Source organism: Condylura cristata, unplaced genomic scaffold, assembly GCF_000260355.1.
Source record: "Condylura cristata isolate star-nosed mole 26May11 unplaced genomic scaffold, ConCri1.0 scaffold00012, whole genome shotgun sequence".
NCBI classification, from domain to species: domain Eukaryota; kingdom Metazoa; phylum Chordata; class Mammalia; order Eulipotyphla; family Talpidae; genus Condylura; species Condylura cristata.
In genome coordinates this window covers 46,165,292-46,192,213 of record NW_004567113.1, presented here as the reverse complement: position 1 = coordinate 46,192,213, position 26,922 = coordinate 46,165,292, and the positions used below count along the sequence as shown (strand labels likewise).

Here is a 26,922-nt window from a genome sequence, read left to right as displayed (position 1 = left end):
TTCTCTCAGGGAGATAACCGCATTTTTATTTCAGGTAACAAAACAAGATATAGTTATGATACACGATGATTATCGAATTCAGTAACGCAAGGTCTGCACATGAATAGAAGTTACTTCTTTCTCTAAATTAAACTACAAAACAGGAGCTGGTTTACTTCTTATTTTTGATAAGCCAAGTGTTTTCCATTTCATAGGCTACCACTGGCCTTCTCCAAGATCCAAAATGTACTCTCGGGCTTGCATACACTCCAGAAGGTCAAACTTGTCAGTACCACGCACTTTCCGGGAGCATCCAAACACACGCTCGTTTACTAAAGGGGTGACGTGAGGCGCCAGGCAATGTTCGCTAACAATCTCGTAAATTGCTTTCATGTGGATCAGCTTGCTCTGTTTTTGTGAGCAACCGTAGCATCAAGCTGGGTCCTTTTTATTTTCTGTTTCTTTTTCTAATCAGATTTACTACTGAGTTCTCCATTGCATTTCTCTGCTCCACAAGTTTTCCCCTGTCCAGAAAGACATCTGGAAAAAAGGAGCATGTTAAAGGAGAGAGTGGAGGGGAAGCCTTTGCCTTTTTGACAGCCTAAAGGAGCATGTGAAGTTAGCCTCAATACCATTACGAGAAAAGGCTGTTAAATGAGGAGGTTTCCAGAATGTAGGCAGGGAGCAGAGGGCGGAGCTCAACCAGACACCTTTTGCAAACACAACGTAGTGTACCACACCATCCACAAGGGTAAGGGAAAAATGGAACCTGCAGAGAGCAACATTCTTTTGAGGAGCAGAAAACCAAGAGGGGCTTAGGCATGTCATTTCACGTGAAGATCACCCCAATAAGCAGGTAGCTGTTCTTTGAAAACCATTTAAGAGGAGACTGCACCTTTGATGTCAAATGGCAAATTGGAGTGCAAACGTCCCAATTGAATAACAACCAGACTTGCACTCCTGCACGTGAATGACTGAGACCAGAACCCTTTCTTAGGACATCACATCGTGATGGTGATGTGTGCTTGGGAGCCAGGGCAGAGAAGAGGAACAAGGAGGGGAAAGCTAATTTTGCATATTTAAGATTGCCAACTGCCAGGAGGTTCCAGCGGGGAGCCAGATGAATGCCATCAGGAGCTCCTCGCTACAGAGGCTTCTCAAAGAGCTGATAGAGGGAAGCAGAAAGGGGAAGGAGGGAGGAAGGTGGGCAGAAGAGGCATGGAAGAGAAGGAGTTAGGGGTGAGAAATGCCTGGCTTACAAAAGCCAATCCATTTCCACAGGACTTAATTAAAAGCACGACAAACACTCATATGTAAAAATCCACACCTGAAGACTCCAGGTACAGAGTGCTCAGGAGAAATGCAGTGTGTGCAAACAAGCTTTCATTAAGAGACCTGTCAGCTCTGTTTCATTTATCCAGACTGTTCTGCAGTCTGCTGGCAACCGAGCTGGAAAAATAATGGAAGGACAGACACACTTGAGGAGTTAAACAAGGTGGGAATGTTCCAGCTATGAAATAGGACAGATGATAAAGGAAGCAGGGAGAGACGGGGACCTTCTCTTCACAAAGAGGGAAACAAGCCACTGTCCTCCCCCCAAGCCCAAAGCTCATCAGTATAATATTCTGGCTTTTTCAGGAAAAGTCAAACAGAACAAAAACAGACACGTGTGGCTCAGAGATAAAGCTACTGCCTTATGTCTGCCCCGCTCCCCACTTCTCAAACCCTGATTCTGTTCAGGTGTCGCCTGCCAGAGTCCACAGGTCCAGGAACAGACCCTGTCCCAGTTTAGAGCACAATCTCGATGAACTTCGAGCCATCGCAGTCATTTCACCTCCCTTGCCAGGGGTGAGTTTAGATAGAGGCATGTGGCAATTCCGGTCAATGAAATGTCCCAAGAAGTGGTTTTCTTGCTCTCAAAATACACACACACACACACACACACACGTGCACATGGAGAAACTTCCTTTGGACACAGTATGAGAACAGGTGATGTCAGGAGTGGTTGCAGCCACCTGGTAGCATGAGGGAGGTCCTGAGAGCGAGGCAGGAAGCCAGAAACCCAGATCCTTGATAAAGAAGCGCCCTGCAACACCCTACTTCTGATATCCTTGTTACGCACTGTTTCCTGACTGCTTAAGTTTCTTTACGTGGGAACTGTAGCTCAGGCTCCCTTCCTGGGGCAGGGCTGTCTGGTGGAGTAGGGGAGAGAAAGCAGCTTGTTTTCTCAATTATAATGAGAATGACAAAAGGCAACCATAAGTAACAGCTGAAACTCTTTAATGTCTGTGGGACAGAAGAACCATGCTGGGTTGGGACAACAAAATGGGAGAGTGTCTTGTGTGTCTGGGGCACTGTCAAGGCTGCACACGTGACAGAACCAGAGCATCGGCCCCCACTGTGCCCACCCACACCATCCAGCCCCCACCAGGCTGACTGCTGATGAGTTTCGGTCACTGCTCCCTGATATGTGCACACCCAACCCTGAAACCCCCCCACACCCCCTCCAGGACTCACGGCGTTCTCCTGCCCAGGCTGTTTATGATAAAGCCTCCTTCCAGAAGGTGACGAATGAGCCCTAAGTATGTGCACCTGGCTGACCGCGTGTCAAACCCGAGCTTCAGCAGCGAGAGCTTTTCATTATTATTGTATTAAATCTGGCTGTGCTTTCCTTTGGTGGCTCTGGCGTCCTATGCAGTGGTGCTGAACATTTGCAGACAGTTAAGGCTTCATGCGGCAGGAAAATTATTTCTGTGGCTGCTGGCCTGTTTGAGATCTGCAGCTGCAGAAGTGCCCTCCCCAACGGCCAGCGAGGTGGGGGTGTCTGGGGTGGGGAGCGCGAGGCTGGAAGGCTGAATGGGGCACTGGAGCCAGGTGGGCAGGTGGGTGGTGGGGGCCAGCTCCTGCGACTACAGAGTATTGACCCCATTTCACGTTGGGGGGGGGTGACCTCTGGTGAGTAGGAAGACAGCAGCTGGAGCTCTACCCAGGGTGCCCTCGGGGAGGACCAGACCCTCGTCTGCACTTCCTTTCTTCACAGACAGAAACTCTGATGGCGCCTACTCTGTGCACGGAGAGAGTCAGGAGGTGAAGTGTGATCCCAAGTGTCAGGAGGCACTGGCCACCCTGGGGCAGGCTTGACACCTGCAACTGCAAGCCCGTAAAGACATCTGATTTTTAGGGTGAAGTTTCCAGCCCTCCCATCTCAGGCACTTGTTTTTATCTTGAGGGAGAAGGTCTCAAAGGAAATTATGGTTTGGAGGGGAGTTTTGAGCTTCGGGATCTGGTAGCAGGCTTTCCTGGGGAAATGAGCTGGGTTCAGCTGGAAAAAAAAAAAAAAGGCCTATTGTTTGATGCTGCCTTAAGAAGCTAATTTTATCCTGAAGGAAAGAACAGGTCAGGCTGACCACTCCCTCCCCGGGGCTGCACTGGGCCCAGCAGCCAGACAGGCGGTAATAAAGCTGTTTTGTCTTCCTCTCTTTCACTACCAGGCCATAAGCTCTGTGTCTCCTCTTTAAGAACCTAGACTTGCTGGGCCGAGGGAGGCAGCTTGAACAGTTTGCCGGAGGAACCCAGGGATTGAAGTTTCAGGAAACTGGGTTGGTCCTAAGCAACTTTTACTTGCCCTGACCCCAACCGGCATAGAAGCTTCTATGCAGCACAGGCTGAATGGAGAGAACCTGCACTTCCCCGCTCTAGTGCACATCTCAGAGGCAAAACATCAACACACCAAGGGACTCCTGTTTCTTCCCCCATCACCCGGGTCAATTAATCCTCCAGAATTACAGGCTGGAAAACTCAGCTCTATCAGCAAACATGTCTCAACAGGGGCTGTGGATTTCCAACCGGAAGCCCGACCTTCTGAGCCCACTTAAGCCCCTCTCCACCTGCCAGTTGGTGCCGCGACAGAGTGAGCGGGCAGGTTGCCAAGAATACCCGTGCTGAGAGGGTCTCCTGGGCTCTGACATGATGAAGTGGAGCTGTGGGCCCTCTGGAACCCATTAGGCTCAATTACACCTTTCTCTCCAGCCGCCTGGCCACAACAAAGACGGGACCTGATTAAAAACCCATCCGCTTCAAGCTCTTCCCATAATTTTGATAGACAACATTAAACACTAATAGAAAAACATCTTATCTCTAATAAAACAAATGCTGACAGAAAGATGAACGCCGACAAGCAGCCAGATGGCCAACACGATTCCATGCCCGGCCATGTTCACAGCAGCACGTCTTCGGTAGAAAGAGATGACACCGAGAAGCTCGAGGACCCGCGTTTAATAAATCAAACTGTGCTGGCATCATCAGAATGGTCACAGTTTGCAACAGGATCCCTGTCTTTTCTCACTTCCAGACTCTGAGGTGTTAGTTACAGGAGCTAGCAGCTTGGGCAAGCTGTTCTGATGTGCCCATCTTTACTGTCCCCCAAGTTGTTGGCATGTCACCAGGCCCGCTCTCTCACGCCCCTCAAGTTTTCACAGTGCTCCCTCCACCCTCTGGTGTTTCCTGGCCGTCTCGCAGGGTGGAAGCTTCAGCCGCCGTCTGGCTGGACTCAAAAGGGTTCTGACAGGACTTGGGGGGCCCCCCCTTGGAGGCCAGGCCTGGTGGGGGGGAACCCGTCTTGCCCCGCTCGTTGTCCACCAGATTCTCTCTCCTGACTCCTTCTGGCTCTGCAACGGTCCGCTCCTCTGTCAGTTTCATTATTCCCCTTCCGAGCCTGCTGACTTCTGGTTCCTCAGAAGGTAGCTGGGGCAATGAAGGATGAACGCGCTTGCTTTGTTTCTGATTTGCTAGCAAGCTGACAGCAGGCCTCCCGGCATCTTCCGGCGCGGTCAACGCCTCAGCGGCGGCACCACTTTCATCTTCTTGCTTCTGAATCTCCCCTGAAACAAAAGGAGCCAGCATCAAACTCCTGCTGGACGGCAGCCCCTGTCCCTTCTCCTCCCCACTGTCCCTTCCAGGCCTCTGACACAGAAAATGCTGCTGAAGGTAAACACAGGACCCACATTTAAAAAGCAAGCGGCCCCTCGGTGATTACAGACTAGTTCTGGGGAAAACGGAGCACCCGGCCACGCCCTCGGCCCATCCTTCCCCACACCTGGTTCTCCTCCTCCACGCTGGTGACAGCCCCTCGTGCCCACGCCATATTTAAGCTGAGGACAATGGCTTTAGGTTCTGTAGCTCAGGAAAGACCTGAGGCTCTGTAGCAATGCAAGGAGGCTCTAGCTGCCTTCAGACTGTGAAAGAGAAGGAACACTTGGGGGGGTGGGGGGCTAGTGTCCACCTCTGCAGTATCGCCCCCCTCTCCATCAGCACCTCATTCTTTGAAGCAGTGAAACAGGCTGCTGTTTTCTCTATTTCAATAAAACCTGTCCAAAGGCAGGCCCCAGGTCCCCCTCTCCCACTAAATTCATGTCCCCAGGCCCCTTCCCTACGTGACAGAAATCCTAGAGCTGAGAGGGGAGGGGGCAGGGCTAGTGCTCATTCTCATACTCTGGCTTGTGATGAGGACAACCTGCCTGGCTTCTGTTTCTCAGATGCAAAACAAGGCCAGGACTCTCTCCAGCTCCTTCTAGACCAAATACACAATTACAGTCTGCAGGACTGGGGAGAGCTTGGGAGGCACCTCTTAGCTCCCCCATGTGCCTATTCAACGCCTGAGGTTCCAGACTGTGGTGGCCCTCAGGCAGGAGTAGAAAGCATGGAGGGGCCTCCCTGGTGGAGGCTGCAGGGGTGAGGGCCTAGGGATGGCTTCCTGGCCCAACCTCCTCCCCCCATGGGTCCCATTCCAAGCGGCCCTGTTTCTGTCACCTGGGAATATGCTTTTAGGCTGACAGGGAGCTGGGAGAACATCAGGAAGGACGCAAAGGAAGTTGACTTGTGCTGAATAAGCCATGTTCCCGCTAACACCTCTCACCAGAGCTTCATCACTTGTAGGCTCATGGGATAAAAGTTCAATTCTTCCCTGGGTCCCTCCTGCTCTGCTCCTGCCCCACCCAGCAGCCTCCTTCTCCCTAGCTCTGGCACACAGTCTCATTCTCTGGCTCAGCTACAGTGCCTTGAGGTCTCCGCATGTACGTCGTTTCTCCCTCTCACAAATCACACAAGGCAAACGAACCAGCTTATTAGGTGCTCTGCAGCGCCAGGTTCAGGGCTCAGTATCTGACACGTACCTTATTCTAGACTGTCTATCCAGAACAGGGGGTGGTGTCCTAAGTGGACTTGTCCACAGTGCTCAGCACAATCTAAGCATCCTTGAATGTACCGAAAAAAATAGGTGCTCAGTTTTTTTTAAAAAAAAATTAAGATGTATTTACTTATGCATAAAGAACAGGGGTACAGGCCAGAGGTGCAGGGGCAGTGAGAGGATTCACCAGAGACAGAGTGGGGAGCAGAAAAGGCAGATCGATAAAATACAGGAGCAGCAGGCAGACAGGAGAGGTCTGCTGTGCCATGCAGGTCAGCCCCAGCCCGGGGATTGAACTCACGCTGAAGTGGCTGCAGCTAGTTTCGCAATGTTGAGCTTTAACCCACTGTACCAGCAGGGAGGGCCCTCACTTTTCTTTTTTTTTTTTAAAGATTTATTTATTTATTCATACAGAACTGGGGTACAGGCCAGAGATGCGGAGGGTGAGAGGATTCACCAGAGACAGAGTGGGGAGCAGAACAGGCAGATCGACGAAGTACAGTGCTGAGGGGAGCAGCGGGCGGGTCAGGAGAGGTCTGCCACGCCATGTGGTCACCTCCGGGGCAGGCGGGAATCGAACTCATGCGGAAGCGGCTTTTTTAGATTCTCAGTGCAGTGCTTTAACCCGCTGCGCCACCAGGGAGGGCCCTCACTTTTCTTTTTAATGGAAGTATAACACACATCAACATGTGCCCTGCCTGTCTACAGCAAGACGAGTTTTCACAAGAAATATCTCAAAGAACCAGCAGACATCAAAGTAACCTGCAGGCAGGACAAGAACAAGACATTAGCAAGCCTCCACCAACAGAGTCTAGTCTGCTCAGGCGAGTCCCTCAGGGCCCTTTCAAGTGAGTTCTCTTCTGCTAGGGGTGACCGCGATCTTTCCAGACTCCACATGATTTTGCCTGGCCTTCAAACTTCATTTACCAGAAGCATACTTATATGTGGGTTTCTCTCTGGCTCCTTTTGACCCATGTTGTGTGTGAGACTGATCCATGTTATTGTGTGCAGAACTGGCTCATTTGCATGAACTGTCATTTTCACAAATATTCAGGTAAGCCATGAAAACAGGCAATTCACAGAATAAGAAACATTAATGGACAGCAAACACATGAGACAATTCATGACGTCATTCATAAATAAAAAATCTAAATTGTGGCCCTCCCTGATGGTGCAGCGGGTTAAAGCACAGCACTAAGCTAAAGCCACTTGAGCATGAGTTCAATCCTCACCCCAGAGGTGACCCACATGGCGCGACAGACCTCTCTTGACCTGCCCATTGCTTCCCTCAGTGTACTTGTCAGTTGGCCTGTCCGGCTCCCTACTGTGTCTCTGGTGAATCCTCTCACTGCCCCTCCACCTCTGGCCTGTACCCCAGTTCTGCATGCATAAATAATAAATAAATCTCAAAAAAAATCTAAATTGCAATGATATGCAATTCTCACCAAGTGGTCAATTGCATAAGAGGTTTGACAAAGCTCAGTGTCAGGAAGTGAGGAAACATGTAATCAGACATTAGTAAAGACTATAAAAATCAGTACAACTCTTTGGTCAGGTAATATACTGCAATCCTAGATGAGTTTTAGGTAATTCCAGTACTAGAAACCACCTATGAGCATCAGCACAAATATTTCAAGACCTGTCTACTTGGAACTGCTTTTAATAACAGAAATCTGGAGTGTCCACAGACACTCTGTCTATCCTAGCAAGCCACACGATGTTTTTGGTGATATACACTAAAATTGTAGCTGCCGTTGGAGTCGAGCAGAAGCAAAGGTGGAAGGATGCTTTCTATTCAACTTTATACCTTTCTGTTTAAATTTTTAAAAAGATTTATTTATGCGTACAGAATTGGGATACAGCCCAGAGGTGCAGGGACGGTGAGAAGCTTCACCAGAGACAGAGTGGGGAGCAGAACAGGCCCACTGATAAGTACACTGCTGAGGGGAGCAGCGGGCGGGTCAGGAGAGGTCTGCCGCACCCTGTGGGTCACCTCTGGGGCAGGAGGGGATCAAACTCATGCTGAGGTGGCTTTAGCTTCTTAATGCTGTGATTTAACCTGCTGCACCACCAGGGAGGGCCCTCTGTTGAAATTTTAAACAGGGGTTTGAAGTGTTAGTTAAAAAAAAAAAGATAGGTAACCTCCAAAATTTTGCCACCCGTGATCACTGTTTTCTCCTTTCTTCATTAACAAGCAGAGCGGGAGCTGAGCCACTGCTTCATTTCCCGATGCGGATTCACTCCCGAGTTCCTCCCATCTGTCTTGCACCTCCCACTCCAGCTCTGTGCCACCAGGCCCAGTGTTCTTTTCTCAGTCCCCACCTCAGTCTCCTCTGAAGCATGTCTCCACGGGCCACATCCTTCTGTCAAGCTGGCTCTCCCTCTGGTTTCCAGAACACAGCCACATTCTTAACTTTCTCTTCTGAGCTAGTTCTGTGAATGTGCTGGATTCGTTTTCTACAGCTGCTGTAAGAAGTTTAGTAACGTAAAAGAAAACACATTCATTCTTGTAATAGCTTTGGAGTTTGACAATCCAATATGGGAGTCACTGGGTCAAAACCAAGGTCACAGTGCCTTGGGGGTCTGAGGAGCATCTGTTCCTTGCCCCTTTCAGCTTCTGGAAGCTGAAGGCAATCCTTGGCTTATGGCTGCATCACTCCAATATCTGCTCCTAAGCTCTTCTGTGTGCGCCACATTTCCTTCCTTCTCCCTTGCAAGGATACAAGTAAAGGATACAACACAACACACCTGGACAGGCTGGCATAATCTCTTAGTCGATCAATCACATCTGCAAAGTCCCTTTGCTACAGAGGGTGATAGTTACACACTGGCATTAGGACCTGAAATGCCAGGGGCCCAACATTCTCTTTGATCATCCTCACATATCCTTTTGGCTCTCTCAACAATATGCCAGCATTTCTCTTCTTGTCATTCATTTTCACTCTGACCACCTCATGATCTGACCCTGCCCATGAGTCCAGGTCCCAAATGGCTCTGATCCCTTCTTGTGGAGATGCAAACCCAGGTTTGCGGCTTCCAGTTGGATCCCTGACCCAGCTGACCGGTGCTTTCCTGAAAATAAAAATCTCTTTCCTAATAGACCAGTTTGTCATCTCAGCGATGCTTCATCTTTAAGTGGGTTTCAGACCTCGAAACCACACTGCTGTATTTTCTTTGCATGCCCACTGACTGCCAAGGATGCTATGTCCCCTTGTGCTGTAGATTAAATGTTTAGCCGCCCCAATGCCAATTTATATGTTGAAGCCCTAATCCTCAATATGATATGTGGAGATGGGACCTTTGGGAAGCAATCAGGGTTAGATGGGGGTCATTAGGCTGATGATTGGAGGATGGGATTAGCATCCTTATAAGAAGAAGAAATCAGCTTTCTTTATGCTATTTAAAGACATAGCAAGCAATGGGCCCTCCCTGGTGGCACAAGGGGTTAGGACGCAGCACTGCAAGGTAGTCACAGCCGCTTCAGTGCAAGTTCGGTCCCCAGCCAGGGTGGTGACCCATATGACATAGCAGATTTCTCCTGACCGGCCCACTGCTCCTCTCAGCAGTGTATTTCTTTGATATGCCTATTCTGCAACCTGCTCTGTCTCTAGTGAAGCCTCTCACTGCCCCTGCACCTCTGGCCTGTACCCCAATACAACAAACAAACAAAAGATCCAGCAAGTAGGTGGCTGTCTGCTAGAGGAAGAGGGCCCTGGCTCACACTGAATGTGCCAGCCACTAGCTCCTGGACTTCCCAACCTCCAGAACTGTAAGAAGTAAGGATTTGCTGTGTAAATCACCTAATTTATGGTATCCTGTTATAGTAGCCTGAGCTGACAAAAATACTTAGCAATGTTTCTTGCATTTGCACACTCTTCTCCTTTCCAATACAGTCTCTCACCAATCATGAAGTGCTAGGGCCTCCTTCATAAATCACCTAGATGTATTTCCCAAAGCTGGATGGGGCTTTTATACCACCACCTTGGCCAAAGAGCAGGTAAACATTCAGAAAGCCCTTGCAAACCACTCCTGATATTTCATAAACGTGAACTCTGGCAGATGACAGTCCATGGGGTGACTAAGAATTACCAGAATGGGAGAAGACTAATCATGACTTAGAAAGATCTTATAATTAAAAACACGTAATATAGGGCCCTCCCTGGTGGCGCAGTGGGTTAAAGCACAGCACTAAGAAGCTAAAGCCACTTCCGCATGAGTTCAATCCCTGCCTGCCCCAGAGGTGACCACATGGCGTGGCAGACCTCTCCTGACCCGCCCGCTGCTCCCCTCAGCACTGTACTTCTCAGTCAACTCAGTCAACCTGTTCTGCTCCTCATTCTGTCTCTGGTGAATCCTATCACCCTCCACATCTCTGGCCTGTACCCTATTTCTGTATGAATAAATAAATAAATCTTCAAAAAACAAAAACACATAATATAATCTAAAAAATCGATATAATCTAAAAAATAAATATAATCTAAGAAATTTGAATTAAAATCCAGCTAAGAGTTTCTGCAACATGGAACATTATTATCTGTGTGACCCACTTTGATACAAAGCATAAAGGTACTAATGAGAACAGTAAGGTCTTTAAACATTTATTCATTTAATTATTGTTTTTTAAAGATTTATTTATTTATGTGTACATAATAGAGAACTGGGGTACAGGCCAGAGGTCTCTGGCCAGATTCACCAGAGTCAGAGTGGGGAGCAGAACAGGAAGATCGAGGGAAACAACTTGCATGGAGCTTTGAGCATTTATCCAGCCACTCAAGTTTTTAAGTTTTAAGAAACCTGAAGACGGCAGAACCCTGGCAAGCCCCCGAGGGATTCTGGAAGAAATGAACGAGTAGTAAGATGGAAGTGAAACTACAGACGTCCCCATCTCACAAGGCTTCACTTAGGAACGTTCAACTTTATCATACAAAAGCCGTGACCATTTGGAAGCAGCCACCCTTTGGCGTTTTGGGCTTTTTCCTGAGCTAGCTCTTTGCAGTGAGACACTCTCCTGAGGTGCCAGGCAGCGTGAGGGTGAAACATCCTCTGTAGGGGCACAGTGTCTGTGTGTTTGACTTAGCCATTTTTGGTGATGACAGGCTTACTGGGACCGTTACCATTTCGTAGATCAAGGAAGCCTGGCCTGAGATGAGGACAGGAGGAACACAGCGTGGGACAGGAAGGCGGCTGTAGACAGCGTGGGGTGGAATCACAGACTAGAAAAGCCAGAAAGAGGGCTCAGGTCTCACTGAGCGTGGCAGACCTTGGCCACGAACCACTGCTTCTCCCACCTCTAGTTCCGCTACAGATTTGCTTCTCATATGAAAAAGAAATGTTTTCTTTAGCTTTAGTCTTTTTGATATCCATAGATGGAATCCCCGGGACAGGAGTTCAGCCAGATCCACTTTATCCTCTCTAAAGTCTGTATTTAGTCATGGACAACTATGTATTACTCTCCAAAGAGCTCATTGACCTCAGTAAGTATTGCACCTGAAAATGAGATCATTCCTTGTACTTACAATGGAAATCATGAACGTATAAATGCGTGACTAACACAAGCCTTGATTTTTCAAAGAATCACTCTTCAGATCTGTTCAGCCAGGATAATGTATGTTAGTTCCAAGCTCTCTTCGCTTCTAGTCTCCTCTTGCTCTAATCCAACCTGCTGGGAAAGTAACCTCCCCTAAAAGCTTTGTGACTCAAAGTGGGGTCCATGCACTGCCGTGGAGAACAGCCTGGAAGCTGGAAGCTGATGGCAGACACCATCCCACTCAGACGCACCAGCCCAGAATCTGTGTTTCAGTAAGGTCCCGGGCAATTTGGTGCATGTTATAGTTTAAGAAGTCCTGCACATTTGAAACACAAACGAGACACTGTGCCTGATTACAAACCCCAAAGTTTGCCCGGCCTGGGGCACAAAGCCCAGGGAGACTCTCAAGGCCTCCAGGACCCTTTCTCTCTGACATCCTGCTGCTTCTCCATCTCCATCTAGTCTCAGGGCACACACAGCCTTTCCTGATGGCCTCTTTCCTGATGACCCCTTGTGCCTGTGCTTAGCTGATTAATTCCACCACAACCATCCTCCCTTGATGAGCCATAACCAGCAGCCAGAGTCCTGCCACCTTCTCCCGGAAGCCAGTCTGATGAAGGCCCCATGCACCAATTCCCACAAGGCTGTCTGGACTGCTAAAGGAACTGACTGGATTTTACATTTTTACCCTTAAATTGTTACTTACACATAATTAGCTTATAAAAACTACCTGAAGTATAAAATCTTACCTGATTCATTTTTTTTTTTTTTTTGCCTTGCCAACGTTATATAGTGGGGGCTCAGTAAAAAGCTTATTGAATGTTTGAATCTACAGACCTATACATGAATACATGAATAAATGAATATATTAGCACATCTATTTAAATATCATACATTAATAAATAAAGGCAATCTTAAATTTATGATAGTTGTTTCAGGTCGCTAGCCTAGAAGTTCTTGAAATGACACTTTCAGAAAACAAGAGATTTCTGACTTGCACAAACATTTAGCTACATCCTCGGCAGCTCTGGGAAGCAATCACATCATTTCCATACTAACAAATGAAAATTTTTATAGTGGCTGTACAGGGACACGAGAAACACTGAGTGAAAATGAGCATATTCCCAGCCTAGCACAAGGCGCTTTATTCAAAAGGAGTAAATCATCATCCTTTCTGCAGCTAAATTTCTGCCAATGTGAGATGAATAAACTCCTCTTGGAAATTACTCCTATGAAATTACTTCTTCTGGGACACTTGATAGTATATTCTGGTACCCCTGAAAAATTAATTAACCTTATCCATAACAACCTAACCCCTAAACCATTTGTAGAGCTTTTACTGCAGGTCAGGTTAATCTTCTCTACCTTAATTTACACCCAAGCGAGGGTGATCTAAATCGTACTGGGCCTTTTGGTCACCGGGATGTGCCTTGTGCCATTTCGGCAGATGACATTCTGCTCACGTCCAGGTGAGTGCATCTTTTTGAAAATGGCACACCTCAGGGTTCTCCAAGGAGGACTGTGACACTCTTTGGGGGTGGGGAGCAGAGCAACACTGCTGGATTTAGAAGAGCTTGTGGGGCGATGCGTCCTGTGTGCCTGTCCGAGAGCCCGTCCACGCAGCGGGGAGCAGTCTTCTGCACACCAAATCCTACCCTCTGCGATGCTGCAGCCACAAACGTCGCTCTGTGGCTCATGACTGGAAATTCAGAACACAGCTGCCAGGAGGGGTTGGACGAGGCTATGACTATTGTCTAGTCCTGTTGGGGGTATCTCTGAGAAAAGCTAGATTTTCAGAGCCTTGGCACCGAAAGACACAGGGTAGCAGCTCCAGGATTGATGACCGTAGTGGGTTTTTCCAACTCCCTTTCTGTTATCCAAAAGATCTCTAACATGTGTACTCGTGTTATTATCAGGAGTCAGAAATTACTGAAAATGCCTTGACTGTGGAACTGGAATTCGGGCCCCTGGCTACTTGCTGTGGAAGTAAAATCTTCCCGTAACCCTGGGTTTGAGGAACATTCACTCCTCAAGAGGCTCACGACACAACTGCTTCCATAAAAGGAAGATTTCTGAACTAGCCAAGAGTCGGAAAACATTATTACAAATAATAGTCATTATTCTGTCCTGTTTTAACACACAGAATTAGTATCATTAATACTCATTATTAATAACAATACACATATCAAAAGTGAAGCAGGCAGTGGATTCAAATGCAAGACACAGAGCAGTGTGGGATGAAAAAATGTTTCCCCTACAGATGAAGAGACAGCAGCTCTTTGTAGGAAAGGCTGTTAGCCCCCTAAAGTGCCACCCCCCAGCCCAAAGGGGACATGTGTCTTCTTTTGTTAACTGGCCTCTGATGGGCTTTGTCCTCCCGAGTGTGAGCTGCTTTCAGTTGGAATTAATCAGCGAGGCAGCAGTGATGAGGCCACGGCAAACGCTGACAGCCCCAGCGAAAACGCTTCCTATCCCCACCCGCGCCGGCGAAGGACAGGGCTGGAACAATGGAGCTAATGATGGAGCTCTGGAAGCTATCATTTTGAATCAGGCCATTACTTATGCCACACTTGTGAAAATCAAGCCAGGCTCATGCTCTTCTCTGTTTAGCAGGCCCAGTTGCATCCATGGGCTTGGCAGGCCCCTAGTGCACTGAGGGCTGCAGAGGCCCTGTGGCCACTGCGCATCTGCCGGGGTTGAGCGCTGTTCCAGGCGGCACAGTGACCACAGTCTGTCGTGGGCCAGCCCTGCACACAGTCCACTGTGCCGGAAGATGTAGCTTTGGAGTCCGCCTGCACCAGGGGTCTGTTCTGGGAATTCCCCCGCCCTAGTGGGGGAACCTCTGCTGACATACCAGAGCCATCCTGGCTCCCATTCTTACCAGTCCATGTAAGTCTAAAGCTTGTGATAGCACTTCAGGCTGCTTGAGCATCCTCATGACATGGCTGCCAGCTTCCTCCAGCGTGAATGCCCACACCACCATGACCAGCAGACATCACAGGTCTTATGAAAATCTTGCTGGATTTTATTAGTCACTCAGACCCACCCTGATGAGTTGTGGGAGAGAATGGCACGAGGGCATCAATCCCAGCAGGTGGGGATCTTTGGGAGCCATCTTGGAAGTTGGTAACCACAATAGGAGCGAAGGGTCAAGACAGGGAAAATTGAGGAGGTGGGGTAAAACTGCCACTTGGGAAGAGATCTGGTGTTCACATCTGCTACCTCATCAGGCACCAAATAGGTCTTCCATCTCCTTCAAAACACCCTGCTTCCAGAAAGTGTGACTGGTAGAGGAGAAACTGTTCTATACAACTGATTCTCAAACCACTCATCATGTGCCAAGATTTTCCTGGCACCATCATCTTATCCTATAGTAAGGAAACTGGGGCTGAAACTATGTGCCACCATGCAGAGTCAGCGCGCTCTTCTGGAAACTCCAAATCAGACGCATCTGGTTAAGTAACAAGGGGACACATAGGAGTGGTGTGTGCACAGGGGGGGCGGGGGACTGATGACCACTGGGCCCCTCCTCATGGCCGGCAAAGGGAAGTCAATGTGGACTTACCATCCTTGGAATTCACTTTGGTCTCAGAAGGTGACTCAACGAACTTCAGCAGTGGGGATCTTGACCTCTGAATGGGGGGCAGAGTGGGGTCACTGAAAAGTAGGGTCTCCTTGCTCCCTGTCAAGTAAAAAAAGAAGGTGGACACATTACATCATCTGCAGAGTGGTGGTCCCGGAGGACTGACTGGGAAAGTGTTGCTCCTGCTCAACTGCAGGCAAGGGAAAGTGAAAGGGAAGCGGCCAGTAGGCCCTTTCTGGAGGGCGAGGACAGCGCAACGAGTCCAGGGCCAGCTGTCTATGAGTCCCAAGACTCTACTTGGGACAAGGCCACCCGCAAACATGACCATTAAGGGACAGTCTCTTGTCAGCTGAAGACTGAGTGGATTTGAGGCAGGTGAGACGACGGTGATATAGCAGCAGCAGGTGCTACTGTGCAGAGGCTTAGGGCCTCCCTAGTTGACGTCCTCTCCAAGCCTCAGCGCCCTCCTCCACAAACAACTGCACCCACCTCCCTGGGCAGTGCGATGAAATGAACTGATTCATAAAAGCGCTTAGCATTTCATTGACACTCAGTAAGTGTCCTCAACAAGTGTCACTGAAATGATGGCCGTGCAGACAGTCCACACTACATCTGATTTAATTCAACCTGCCCATTTAGAATGAATAAAATCTCTGTCGTAAGTTTGGGAGTGTTATCACAGCTACATTTGCACCTAGAACATACCAGCCAAACCCTCCTCGATTTTCCCTTTTCCCGAATGAACTCCCGAAGTGGGCAGAGAAAGCCCAAGGCAGAGAGAAGGAGGAGAGGGAAAACTTCACAACGTTATTTCCAAGACCATGGGGTTATGGAGGTGAAGTTGGGGGGGGGGTGGCTTGGAAACCTGAGATGATAAACACAGATACACAGACACAAGACACACAGACATTCAGTGGTGCTGCCCACAGTTAGGAGACCCCACTAGATTCCACCCCCAGCTTATTCCAGGAGGAGACTTCCATCATCCTCCCAAATGGGCCACCCGGTGGGCCAAGGGCTAGACTATGCACATCCTGGAGCGCTCTGACCGTGCACAAGGCAAACCAGTAAACATCACTGGGGACCTCCAAAGTTGTGTGGTTTCATGCAGTTCCAGGCTCAGCAAAGGGCAGCTTGCTCTTTACATAAAGATGCCTGCTGCTTCTTTGGATGGTTCTTCTGCGTCCTTTCTCATTACAATACTGTGTTCCTGGCTGGCCAGGTCATATGATGTCAGTTTCTGAGACCGAGTGGAATAGAGTTAAGCGCGTAACAGACTCTTAGTCCCTTCTGCCCGACTCACGCGTTCTGGGTCTCCTGATGCCTTCTGTGGGGCAGCCCCAGGCAGGGGAGGGCTTCAGAGGCCACAGCACTGCGGTCCTCTCCTGGAGTCATCCCAGAAGAATGGAAATCTGTTTGGAGCCCACCCTGAAGGTTCTATTCACACAACTGTTGTCTCAATGGAACAAATGTCCAGAAATGCTTACGGGCCACTGTCTGAAGGTTTCCCAAAGAGAAATGCTGACCTACAGCTTGGAATCCTATTGAGGCTTTCAGGAGGACGTCATCACCCTCAGGCCTCCTCCCTCGTGAGCCAGCGACAATCTGGAGACACCTCCAGGGAGTACGAGTGACCCGACCAAGGGACCTAAGAGCCACGCCTGGGGCCGGGCTGCTTTTGTTTCTCTCCACCCCAGCAACAGTTATGTCCTCACTCCGTCAGGCACAGGTTTGCACTTCTCCATCCATGGTCCTCTAACAGGTGAGCAGGCAGCTCTCTAGCCGTAAGAGGACCCGGGGGTGTGGGTGGGGGAGACACACTCAGCCACCTCTGTGTCCCAGTGAATCTTCCAAATCCTCTCTGCCCCAGTGGCCAAAGAACCACAGTTATGGGCAGAGCTGAGCGTTGGCTGCCACCCAGTGCCAAGGCGGCCTGAGGAATGTCCTGGCCCTTCCTGCCACGAGGAATTCTGAAGGGCTGGATGTCTCCACAGCTCTCTCCACCCCAGGCACCACCACCATCAATGGCTCCTCAAAAATGCTGGTGCCAGAAACTAAACCTTTCCAAAAATCTGAACAGAAGGGACAGAAGGAGAAGGGGAGCGAGAATTCGCGGCTGACGTACACCCAGTCATGGTGTGGCTGGGGAGAAGACCAGCACCTCCCACATTCCTTCCTCGAGAGATGACCAGCCTGTCTCAAGAAAAACTGCTGCGATTTGTTCAATTCTTACAACATTTGAGGCTCTAAGTTCCTAAGGCCAGATGTTATCTTTGCTGACTAAGTGATTTTTTTCCCTCTATCTCGTTTTTAAATGTATATATGTAAATATATATATTATATAAAGTATTTTACCTCATTCTTCATTTTCTACACTTTTGCATCTCAGTTGTGATCCCTGTGATCTTCCCACCACTTCACCTAGGCACCATCACCACACTCCCGTGTGCTCTTCCCGCCCCAGCTTTGATCCTGCTCCCCTCTCCTCCCCTGCAGAATGTCTGTTGACTGAGTGACTCTAATCCCACCGGCTGCTGGCTGTTGGCTCAGTGTCTGCTCTCAGGATGGGAGGGCAGAGGTGGGTGAGGTCACACAGGCCCTTCCATTCAACTGGAATCAGACTTTCTGGAAATCCCGCCCTACTCCAGAAGGTCCCAGGTACTCCCCAGCCACTTCCCTCCTCAGGCTGATGCTGAGAGGACACAACTACAGTGAGAAGCTCACAGAAGCAGGCTCTGCCCTTGCCACAACTGTCTGGCCCTCTGTGCCTCTTCATCAAGCACAGCACATCCTGGAAGCCTCCTCTTAGAGCATCCTTTCCTCTCTCCCCATTGCGGGGGTCAGCAAGAAGCTGAGAGAAGGATGTTGACTGGCAGGACACTGCAGCGGGGGATGGTCACTCCTTCCAGAGACATGTGGTCACCCAGATCCACCCTCTGGCTTCCTGGCAACAGCCCCATAGCTTTCCCCCTCTCAGGGAATACACCTTGCTATGCAGATCACTCCTCTGTGCAGGCTGTGACATTTGTCAAACTTGTCTATTTCCCAGCAAGATCACAAATTTGCCCTAACTCTATCAAACAATGTCAAGAGCTATATACCGTTGACTGAGAGAGTGAGGCGGGAGAAGAGAGATGAAGAAAAATCATGCATGCATCTGAAAAGGTGTGAACACAGTCCCCTAAATCACAGACAGTGGTGTAAACCAATCAATGTTACCTCAGAAGTAAAAATAAGAGGGCCAGGGGAAACGGTCTCTTGTCCTGCTAGTCAATAGGCTAAAAAGAGACCTTAAAACAATGAGCAGACAGGGGAGAGATCGGATTTACAGGAGACAAAGCTGCCAGGCCCCGGGCCCTGTCCTCAGTCTCACCCTTTGACAAGATCCCAAGGCAGTCTTTCACCGGAACAGCCTTCATTACTGCACAGGGCAGTCTCTTGCCAGGACTCAGCTGCATCCACCGCCCACCGCCCACTTCTCTAAATGGAAGCCAGAGATCAGAAAGAAGATGGCATAAAATCCAGTCACCCTCCAAGTGAATTTTACCATTTAGTATTTCTTTCTACTAATTGAATTCTCTATTTCAGTGAACCACTCAAATCAGAAGTGGGCGAGGATAACAGAAAATGCCTTCCTGTTTATTTACATGCAGGAGTGATATGAATGCGTTGTTGATATTAGCCACAAACACAGATATTTCAAATAGAACATACTCCCAAATCCTATTGAAACATTGTAGCTCAGGCCTTCAGGCAGCAAAAAGAAGGAAAGAAACAATTGTTATTGCATAATAGCTATTTCAAGTCTAACCTAGACAAAACAAAACCAGCGATAGAAAATTCTCAGCATTCCATTCCCATTCAGCTGCCCTCTTTTTACATAAGTTGTAGAAATAAAACATTGTGAAATTTCACTAAGTCATTTGAAGAGGAAAAAAAACCTAACTCCAGTATACATACAGAAATAGCATTCTGACTATACAAATAAACGATAAATTTGCCTGACTGTTGCAATTCAAAGCGAAAAAGGAGAAGCCTTCCAAGGAGATAGGTTTTAACAGCATCAAAAGGTTCTCGTACAGAATGGATCATTCAAACCCCAGAACGGCACTCGCCACTAATTAGTTTTGTTAGGTCTTTTGACATCACATTCAAGGAATCTCTGCTAAAAGTTCCAATTTATGAGACACGCTTCTGGCAACCTAAGGCGGTTGTTCAGATTTACATTAAGAAAAGGCGTTGTTGCATCCTGTGGCAATTTTCATTTCTCATACATTACAGGGAAGCAGCACCATGATTCAAGGCTAGAGGAGACTGGTTTGTGCAGAAAGGTTAAGTAACTAAAAATATATGTACAACGGTTGCTTCCAGGGAAAGAGGGGGTGGTGGAAAATGATAAATACAAGTTTCTGGAGAGTGGAAAGAAAGAGGGAATAGCTGATGGGATCTTGTAGAGAGGGGTATTTTACCAAGACAAACGGGATAAATATAGTTAATTAAAGGGAGACAACGGCCTTTCCTTACAAGTGTCTACAACTTGTAAGGAAAAAAAATCTCTACTGGAAATTTTGATTTTTAGGCTATATAAGAAGTGGGATGGGTGAAGAGAGGAACAATACATACATTGGGGTTAGAACAACTATGGGTTCCTATATTCATTTCACGGAATGATGCTTACATTGAACTTGTCTGGAAGTTCTGATACTTGCTTTTAGGACTGCTGATTAAATTGGACAAATCTTTATAAGATAGTTATAGATTAAAACAAAAAAAATTGAAACAATTTATCATGTTTCCCAAAGTTAAAAAAAAATCACACACACACAATTTTACAAATTTTAGTTAGCAAAAGTTCACAGTTCCACAGATGAGTACTTGCATATTTACTGTATTTTTCTGATCTCCCAAAATGGTGATTTCTAAGTTTAAAACAGATTTCTCAGCCATGATCTTCAAGTAAAAAGATACTCTTTGCAAAAGATGTGGGAGCTTTTTTTTTTTTTTAAAGGAAAAACAACTGTCATAAATTTCTGCTTACCTGGAAGACTCCACAAACCAGAAACTTCCAGAGTTCTTAATTTTTTCTCCAGTTCAGCTACCCGGTTCCCTAGGATTCTGGAGTGGGGGAGAAAACGATAGCAGATATTTACTAAAATGTCTTATTGGTTCTCAGGGGTCTAGGGAAACCTAAGTGTCCTAAGAGAAAACACTGGAGAGTCAAGAAGACTTAGGGATGGCAAAACCATATAACTAAACCACATAACTCAGCTGTGTCGAAGGCTTTGCTACCTAGGTTTGAGCGACTACACTCTTACGATGCCTGTGAAGTGTCAGTATCACCTAATTGCATTCTCAGAGCGTCTCTCCCCTTGTTAAGCAACAAACTAAGATAAAAATGGGCCATCTGTGTTACACACACGTATAGATACATACATACATATACTTATTATGGTTAGAGGCATATATGCTCTTCAAAACCCATTTGAAATATAAATTTAAAAGTGTGATACAAAAAAAAAACAAAGCGTGCCTCTTCAAGTGAACTCTCCCACAAAGATAGTTCCTCTGAGCACTCAATTAGTCCACCACCCAAATATCTTGTAAGATTTCTGCTTGGGATTTGCTAAAGATGCTGCTAATTAATTCTGATTATCCTTAGTCTTAGCACACCTGGACTCTTTAAGGGTGGATCTGATTTTGGGGAGCAACCAAGTAGGATAAATAAAATGGGTGAGAATGCTAGGTCCATGTTACTTTGAGTCCATGAAGTATCAGCTGTACCCTGTTCAGCCTGTCCTGTGTCTTTCTGAGGATGCCAACCTTGCACGGAGAGTAATGCCTAGCAGGCATTCAACACATACGTTTTATGTCATAAAGTAAATACCTTTTCTCTCTCATGGCTTGTAAATATCTATGGAGGGAATTTACAAGCAAGCATTTCAAAAGAATTTTCAAAAAGATAACTGCAGGATAGCTGGAATAACTGTCCATCACCCCACAGTGACCCACTGTGGTGTGTAACCAGAGGGGGTATGAATGGACTTGGGTATCTAATGTGCCTCTATGCATGGAAACACATGCGTGTGGGTACTATTTCCCCTCCTTTATTCTCCACAAATTTAAATATAGTTGGGAAATGACTTAACAGTCATCTAGAGCTTCAATCACTTTCCATTTGCCTGGAAATGGAAAAGCCAGTCTTCATATTATTTGGGGGATTTTCTTGGCAATGTTGTCTAAAATGATGTGGAAATGACCTTAACAGCAAAGTTGCAATTCCTTTCAGCAGAGACATCAGAACGCCAGAATTGTTCTCCTACCTCTTTTTATATCCCAGAGATATAAAACACCCACACACCCACATACACACAGAGACATGAATATGTATATTTCTACACACACATATATATGGCTTTGACTTCATCCTTATTTTACCTGAATTGACTGCATCTTAATTAATATTCCCTTTGCGTTCACAGAAAACTCTTTGACGTTACTCTGTGGTTTTCTTCATCTAGGTACCTGGAGTCTTTCCTCTTTTCCTTAAGTCTTAAATTCTGCATAGTCTATCAATTACCTTCCTTTTCCACTTCGTTTGTTGGGTCTGTTCTGCTTTCATGTCTCTGACCCTTCAATAAACACCATTCTTTGTACTCTCGCTTTCAATATTTTGCTCATACTCTCTGATCCAAGCTCCCTTTTCACCAGCTGATGGGTTTGAGATGCAATCACAGCGGTGTTCAAGTTGATGCCTGTTTCTTAACGAGATCAGATCATCTGTTTGTGGCTGCCTTTTGGAAACAAAAGATAAGGCTTAACTCTCTATGCACACTGAGGGATGCCATCAGGGCAACGTTCAAAGGTGTGGTGAAGAATCCTTCGACTGTGTTTCTGATGTCCCCAGATAATGCAGCCATCTCTCCCAGAAATGGACTGAGGTGGGTTTGCAGGTGACCCCAGCAATCCACCGGGACATGGCCTAAGTTTGCCCGTGGTGACTGCTTTCATCTTTGACGTGACACAGAGGCATCTAAAGCAGGACTAGGGATGCAGACCCCACAGCAATTCTGCTAGCAGTAACAGTACCAATAACACTGTCAGTTACACTGCAACTATGCTACTGTTAACACAAGCAGCAAAGGAGTTGCCTTGCATCTGCGACATGAGTCAGAGCTCACCACTCTTGCATGATCTCAACAGACCTGACAACAATCCCACAGTGTATGCTACACCTGTATCCTCCTTTTACACAGGTGGGTTCTAAGGAACAGAGAGGTTAAGCCACTTGCCCAAGGACACACAGTTCATGTCAAAGCTCTGTCTTTTCCCAGTTCCCAGTGCTCTGGCCCACAACACCCTACTCTTCCCACGCAGAAACAGGCATGGAAGTTAGTTGATTTGACCTAAATCACATCCTGGACCTCAAATGGCAATGAGTGCAGATGTAACCCTATGCCTCAATTAACCTCTAAAATTTATGTGTGCTCTTAACCAGGATGGCACTTTAAGCTTCTATTGCTTGGAGCACACACTTGTTAAATGCCATTCCTATGGAAATATGGAAGCACTTGCAGCGGACTGGCAAAATACAACCCAAGATGCTTCAAAATGACCGAGAGGAACCGTCTGACTGGCATCACACTGCGGTTCACTGAATGTGGTGTGACGTAGCCCAGGGAGAAGAGAGGGCTGTTTGAGCCTAATAGTTGGCAATATTCAAAGGTAGAGAAGGTAGATGTAAGAACTTGGTCAATTCGATTCAGTTTGATCAGTTCAGCAACTAATGAGACTGTGGAGGATGACAAGGGCACCCTGTCTTTGAATTTGAGGGACTAAAAGTCTGGGGAGACCGCAGTATACAACATATGGCAGCACCTGACAGTTTAATAATCTTTTTTTTGGGTTAAGATTTATTTATTTGTGCATACAGAACTGGGGTACAGGCCAGAGGTGCAGGGGTGGTGAGAGGATTTGCCAGAGACAGAGTGGGGAGCAGAACCGGCAGATCAACAAACAGGCAGATCACTGCTGAGGGAGCAGCGGGTGGGCCAGGAGAGGTCTGCTGCGCCATGTGGGTCACCTCTGGGGCCAGGGATTGAACCAGCACTGAAGAGGCCATGGGCAGCTTGCAGTGCTGTGTCCAAACCCGATGCACCACCAGAGCCCAATTTAACCCAATTTAACCATCTTTTAATAAGAAGGCTTTAGTAGTGGCCCGTGCCAAACAAGCATCGTGCATACAGAGATTGACCTCTTTAGTTCCTTATCAAACTCGTGAGACAGTATTTCAGTAGATCTGCCTGTTCTGCTCCCCACTCTGATTCTGGTGAATCCTTTCGCCCCCAGATTTTCTGGCCTGCACCCCAGTTCTTGTATGCATAAATAAATAAATCTTAAAAAAAAAGAGGGCCCTCCCTGGTGGTGCAATAGGTTAGTACGCAGCACAGCACTAAGAAGCTAACGCCACTTCAGCGTGAGCTTGATCACCACCCCGGAGGTGATCCACATGGCACAGCAGACTTCTCCTGACCCGCCCGCTGCTCCCCTCAGCAGTGCGCTTCATCAGTCTGCCTGTTCTACTCCCCACTCTGTCTCTGATGAAGCCTTTCACTGCCCCTGCACCTCCGGCCTGTACCCCAGTTGGGTATGCATAAATAAATCTTTTTAAAAAATAAAGAAAGAAAATCACATAGAGTAACGTCACAAAATTTTCTGTGAACTCAAAGGGAATATTAATTAAGATGCAGCTCAAAACTGGCAAAAGGATACCCACAAAAGCCAAATATACATACTTAAAATTTTAGTCAATAAACTTATCAATAATCATTAATACTTATGGACGACTTGTCCTTCCTGTACCAGCGATCAGGCTAAGCACTTCCCAGAGAATCCCCCCTGACCAACCAGCAAGGCAGCTCTTACTATTCTTATTTTGTAGATGAGGAAAGAGAGAATCAGAGAGGTCCAGGAACTCTCCCTGGGCTAAGTAAGTGGAAGGGTGAGAATCCAAAGCTGGGCCGGGAACGACACAGGCGTTTCAGCAGCCCTAGAGAACAGTCGTGAGGAGCACATGGAGGCTGGACCTAGAGAGGCCATGGACCCAGGTTCCAAGTTGCCATATTGAGAATGTACATCGGCAGTGGGGAGAAATGCAAGGACTCCATGCAGAGGCAGCATAATGCAGTTTAAATATCTTGATATGGCTGAGAAAGGACTGGAAGGACGACGAGGAGCGGCAGAGAGACCAGTTAGAAGCTCATCGCGCAAAGCAAGTCAGTGAGTTGTGTGAAGCCAAAGGAATGGGGCGACACAGAGGGGGTGAGTTGAGGTACCTCCCAGATAGCCAGAGGGACATGAGAGAAAGGAAAGACCTGGAAGGATCTGGGGGTGCCAAGATGGTGTGTGGGGAGCAGGAGTGGGTCTGTTCAACAACAGAAGGTGAGACTCAAAGAACAGGGACCAGCGGACCTTCCGTGGAGTGAGGAAGGACTGCAGAAGCATGCTCAGCAGGAGGTGCGGGGCAGGACGGGGCCTGGAAGCCACAGGCAGAGAGTTCCTGGTGGGACAGTGGCTGATTCTTATTCTAGAAAGGGGCACACAGGATGGCCCGTATCCTCAGTCCCCACCCAGGTGTTGTGTAATTGGTTTCTTTATGTGCCCCACATAAAACATCAATTGCAGATATGAAAGTTAAGACCTTCTAAGGATGAAGAGTGGCACATTAGGCACTTGTGTAATGATGGGAAGCAATCTTCAGGATCTATTATTATGGGGAGAAAAGCAAGGTGCAGAACAGTGGAAAACTGCGTGCACGTGAATACCAGCTACCATTTGTGAAAAAAGAAAAAGACCAGCGTTTCTATATCTAAGGAGTCTTGCGTGTTGTGTGCACGCCAATGTGTTGTGTATTTGCAGACAAACGCACCCTTGGAAGGAGTCACAAAGAATGAGGGCTAGTGGTTTCTTCTGGGAGGACTAAGGTAGCTGAGAGGACAATAATAGTTTGGAGATGACCGCTAGATGTTGCAACACTGTTAAATACCGTTTAACCTTAAACCATGAGATACTACAAAAGTGTTAAACTCTAGGTACTATCAGAAAGGCACATGAACATAATAATGGAGCTGCTAACTGAGGATGGGGACTTTCTGGGAGAGGCCCCTGGCTCCTGGGAATGCCGGGCAGCCGTGGGGGTGGGATGAGTGAGTCAGGCCACCGAGTCAGGCCGCCGAAGGGGCCTGGGGGCTGAAGTGGGGAGGCACTGGGGCCCAGCCGCCTTGCAGCAGGGGTCTGTGCTGTGAGAGAACTACAGCTGCAGGCTTGGGCAGCTGCAGGGGGCGGTGGGCTGTCTGAAGGGGCTAGGTGGGAGGCTCTTCCCAAGGAGGAGGTGTTGGTTTGGAGGGAAGAAAACCATAGGGCAGAGAGGTGAGGTGTTGGGAACAAAGCTTCAGGGAACAGACGCCCAGCAGGCACAGGCATGGAAGTCTCAGTGTGACCAACATTTGGGCATGAGGGTTAAGACAGCAGGAGCAAACGGCCAGACCGTGACTTGCTCCCCCGTTCATCACGTGATCACAAGCTCCGCTGGGCCAGGCGCTGCGCTGTGCACTGGGGGAGAGGAGCTGCATAGTGTTCTAGGTTATGGATTTACAATAATTATGATCATCTCCAGTTAAAAAAGACACGTGAGGACCCTCCCTGGTGGTGCAGTGGGTTAAGGCACCCAGCTAGGAAGTGATCTTCAGCCACTGCAGCATGAGTTTGATCCCCTGCCAGGGAGCGGGCCCACATGGCGCGGCAGACGTCTCCTGACCCGCCCGCCGCTCCCCTCAGCAGTGTACTTCATCGATCTGCCTGTTCTGCGCCCCGCTCTGTCGATGGTGACTCCTCTCACCCCCCAATACCTCTGGCCAGTATCCCAGTTCTTGTATGCATGAATAAGTAAATCTTTAAAACAAAAGACACTTGAGCTGTTGCCAACTTCTGATAAACGAATCCACCCTAGGGTGCTATTTTGATGATTTTCTTTGGGGTCAGAGACCAGAGGCAGACCATCTGGGTTAAAGGGCACACCTATTTTACAGTGTCTTAAAATGCACTAAGGAAGGGATCGCCCAGACCTGAGACTCACTGAATTTGTACCACAGAGAGGATACAGGGGCGACTGTCAGCCTGCAGTTGGAAATGTGGGTCTTGTTTGACAGCTGGTGGGGTTAAGAATTCTGAGAAGAGTCTGTAGAGAGCAAGAGGGAAGCGGAGGCATGGAAGGAGAGGAAGTCAAGCTAAGGGTGGGGGAAAAAAGGAAGAAGAGGGAGAAGGAATGAGACAGGAGGAAACTGAAGGACTTTAGAGTGGAAATTGGGATGAAGGGAAAATATAGGAAAGACCTGTGGTACTGGTGACTTTCGAATGAAGATCTCTGTGGAAAATTCTGGAAGCAGTTGTGGGCAGCATTAAAGCAGCTATTGATCCCCCATGTGCAGGACATGGGGTGGCAAGGAAAGCTTGCTCAATCTCAGATTCCTGACATTCCTCAGGCCCCTTCCCCTTGCCAAGCACCTGCCATCGGTGTCTCCTCACCAGACACTCTCAGGGCTACTGAAGAAACAGAGTTGGTTCCTTAACTGGAAGCTTGGAGGGAAGTAGAAT

At 47.9% G+C, this 26,922-nt stretch overlaps 1 protein-coding gene across 2 annotated transcripts in view; it reads right to left on the bottom strand.

Moving 5' to 3' along the window:
• Nucleotides 1-12: 12 nt before the first annotated feature.
• Nucleotides 13-26,922, bottom strand: part of CCDC149 (coiled-coil domain containing 149) — a 93,476-nt gene continuing 66,566 nt past the window's right edge. Inside the window, exons 10-13 of one of the 2 annotated variants that reach the window (XM_012724199.1) lie at nt 20,312-20,388; nt 18,988-19,020; nt 15,256-15,372; nt 13-4,859 (exon numbers count right to left, since the gene is read on the bottom strand). In XM_012724199.1, coding sequence (XP_012579653.1) covers nt 4,444-4,859; nt 15,256-15,372; nt 18,988-19,020; nt 20,312-20,388 — 643 coding nt within the window. In that variant the 3' untranslated portion in view covers nt 13-4,443. The remainder of the gene's footprint in view (nt 4,860-15,255; nt 15,373-18,987; nt 19,021-20,311; nt 20,389-26,922) is intronic. The other variant, XM_004681369.2, reaches the window with a different exon arrangement.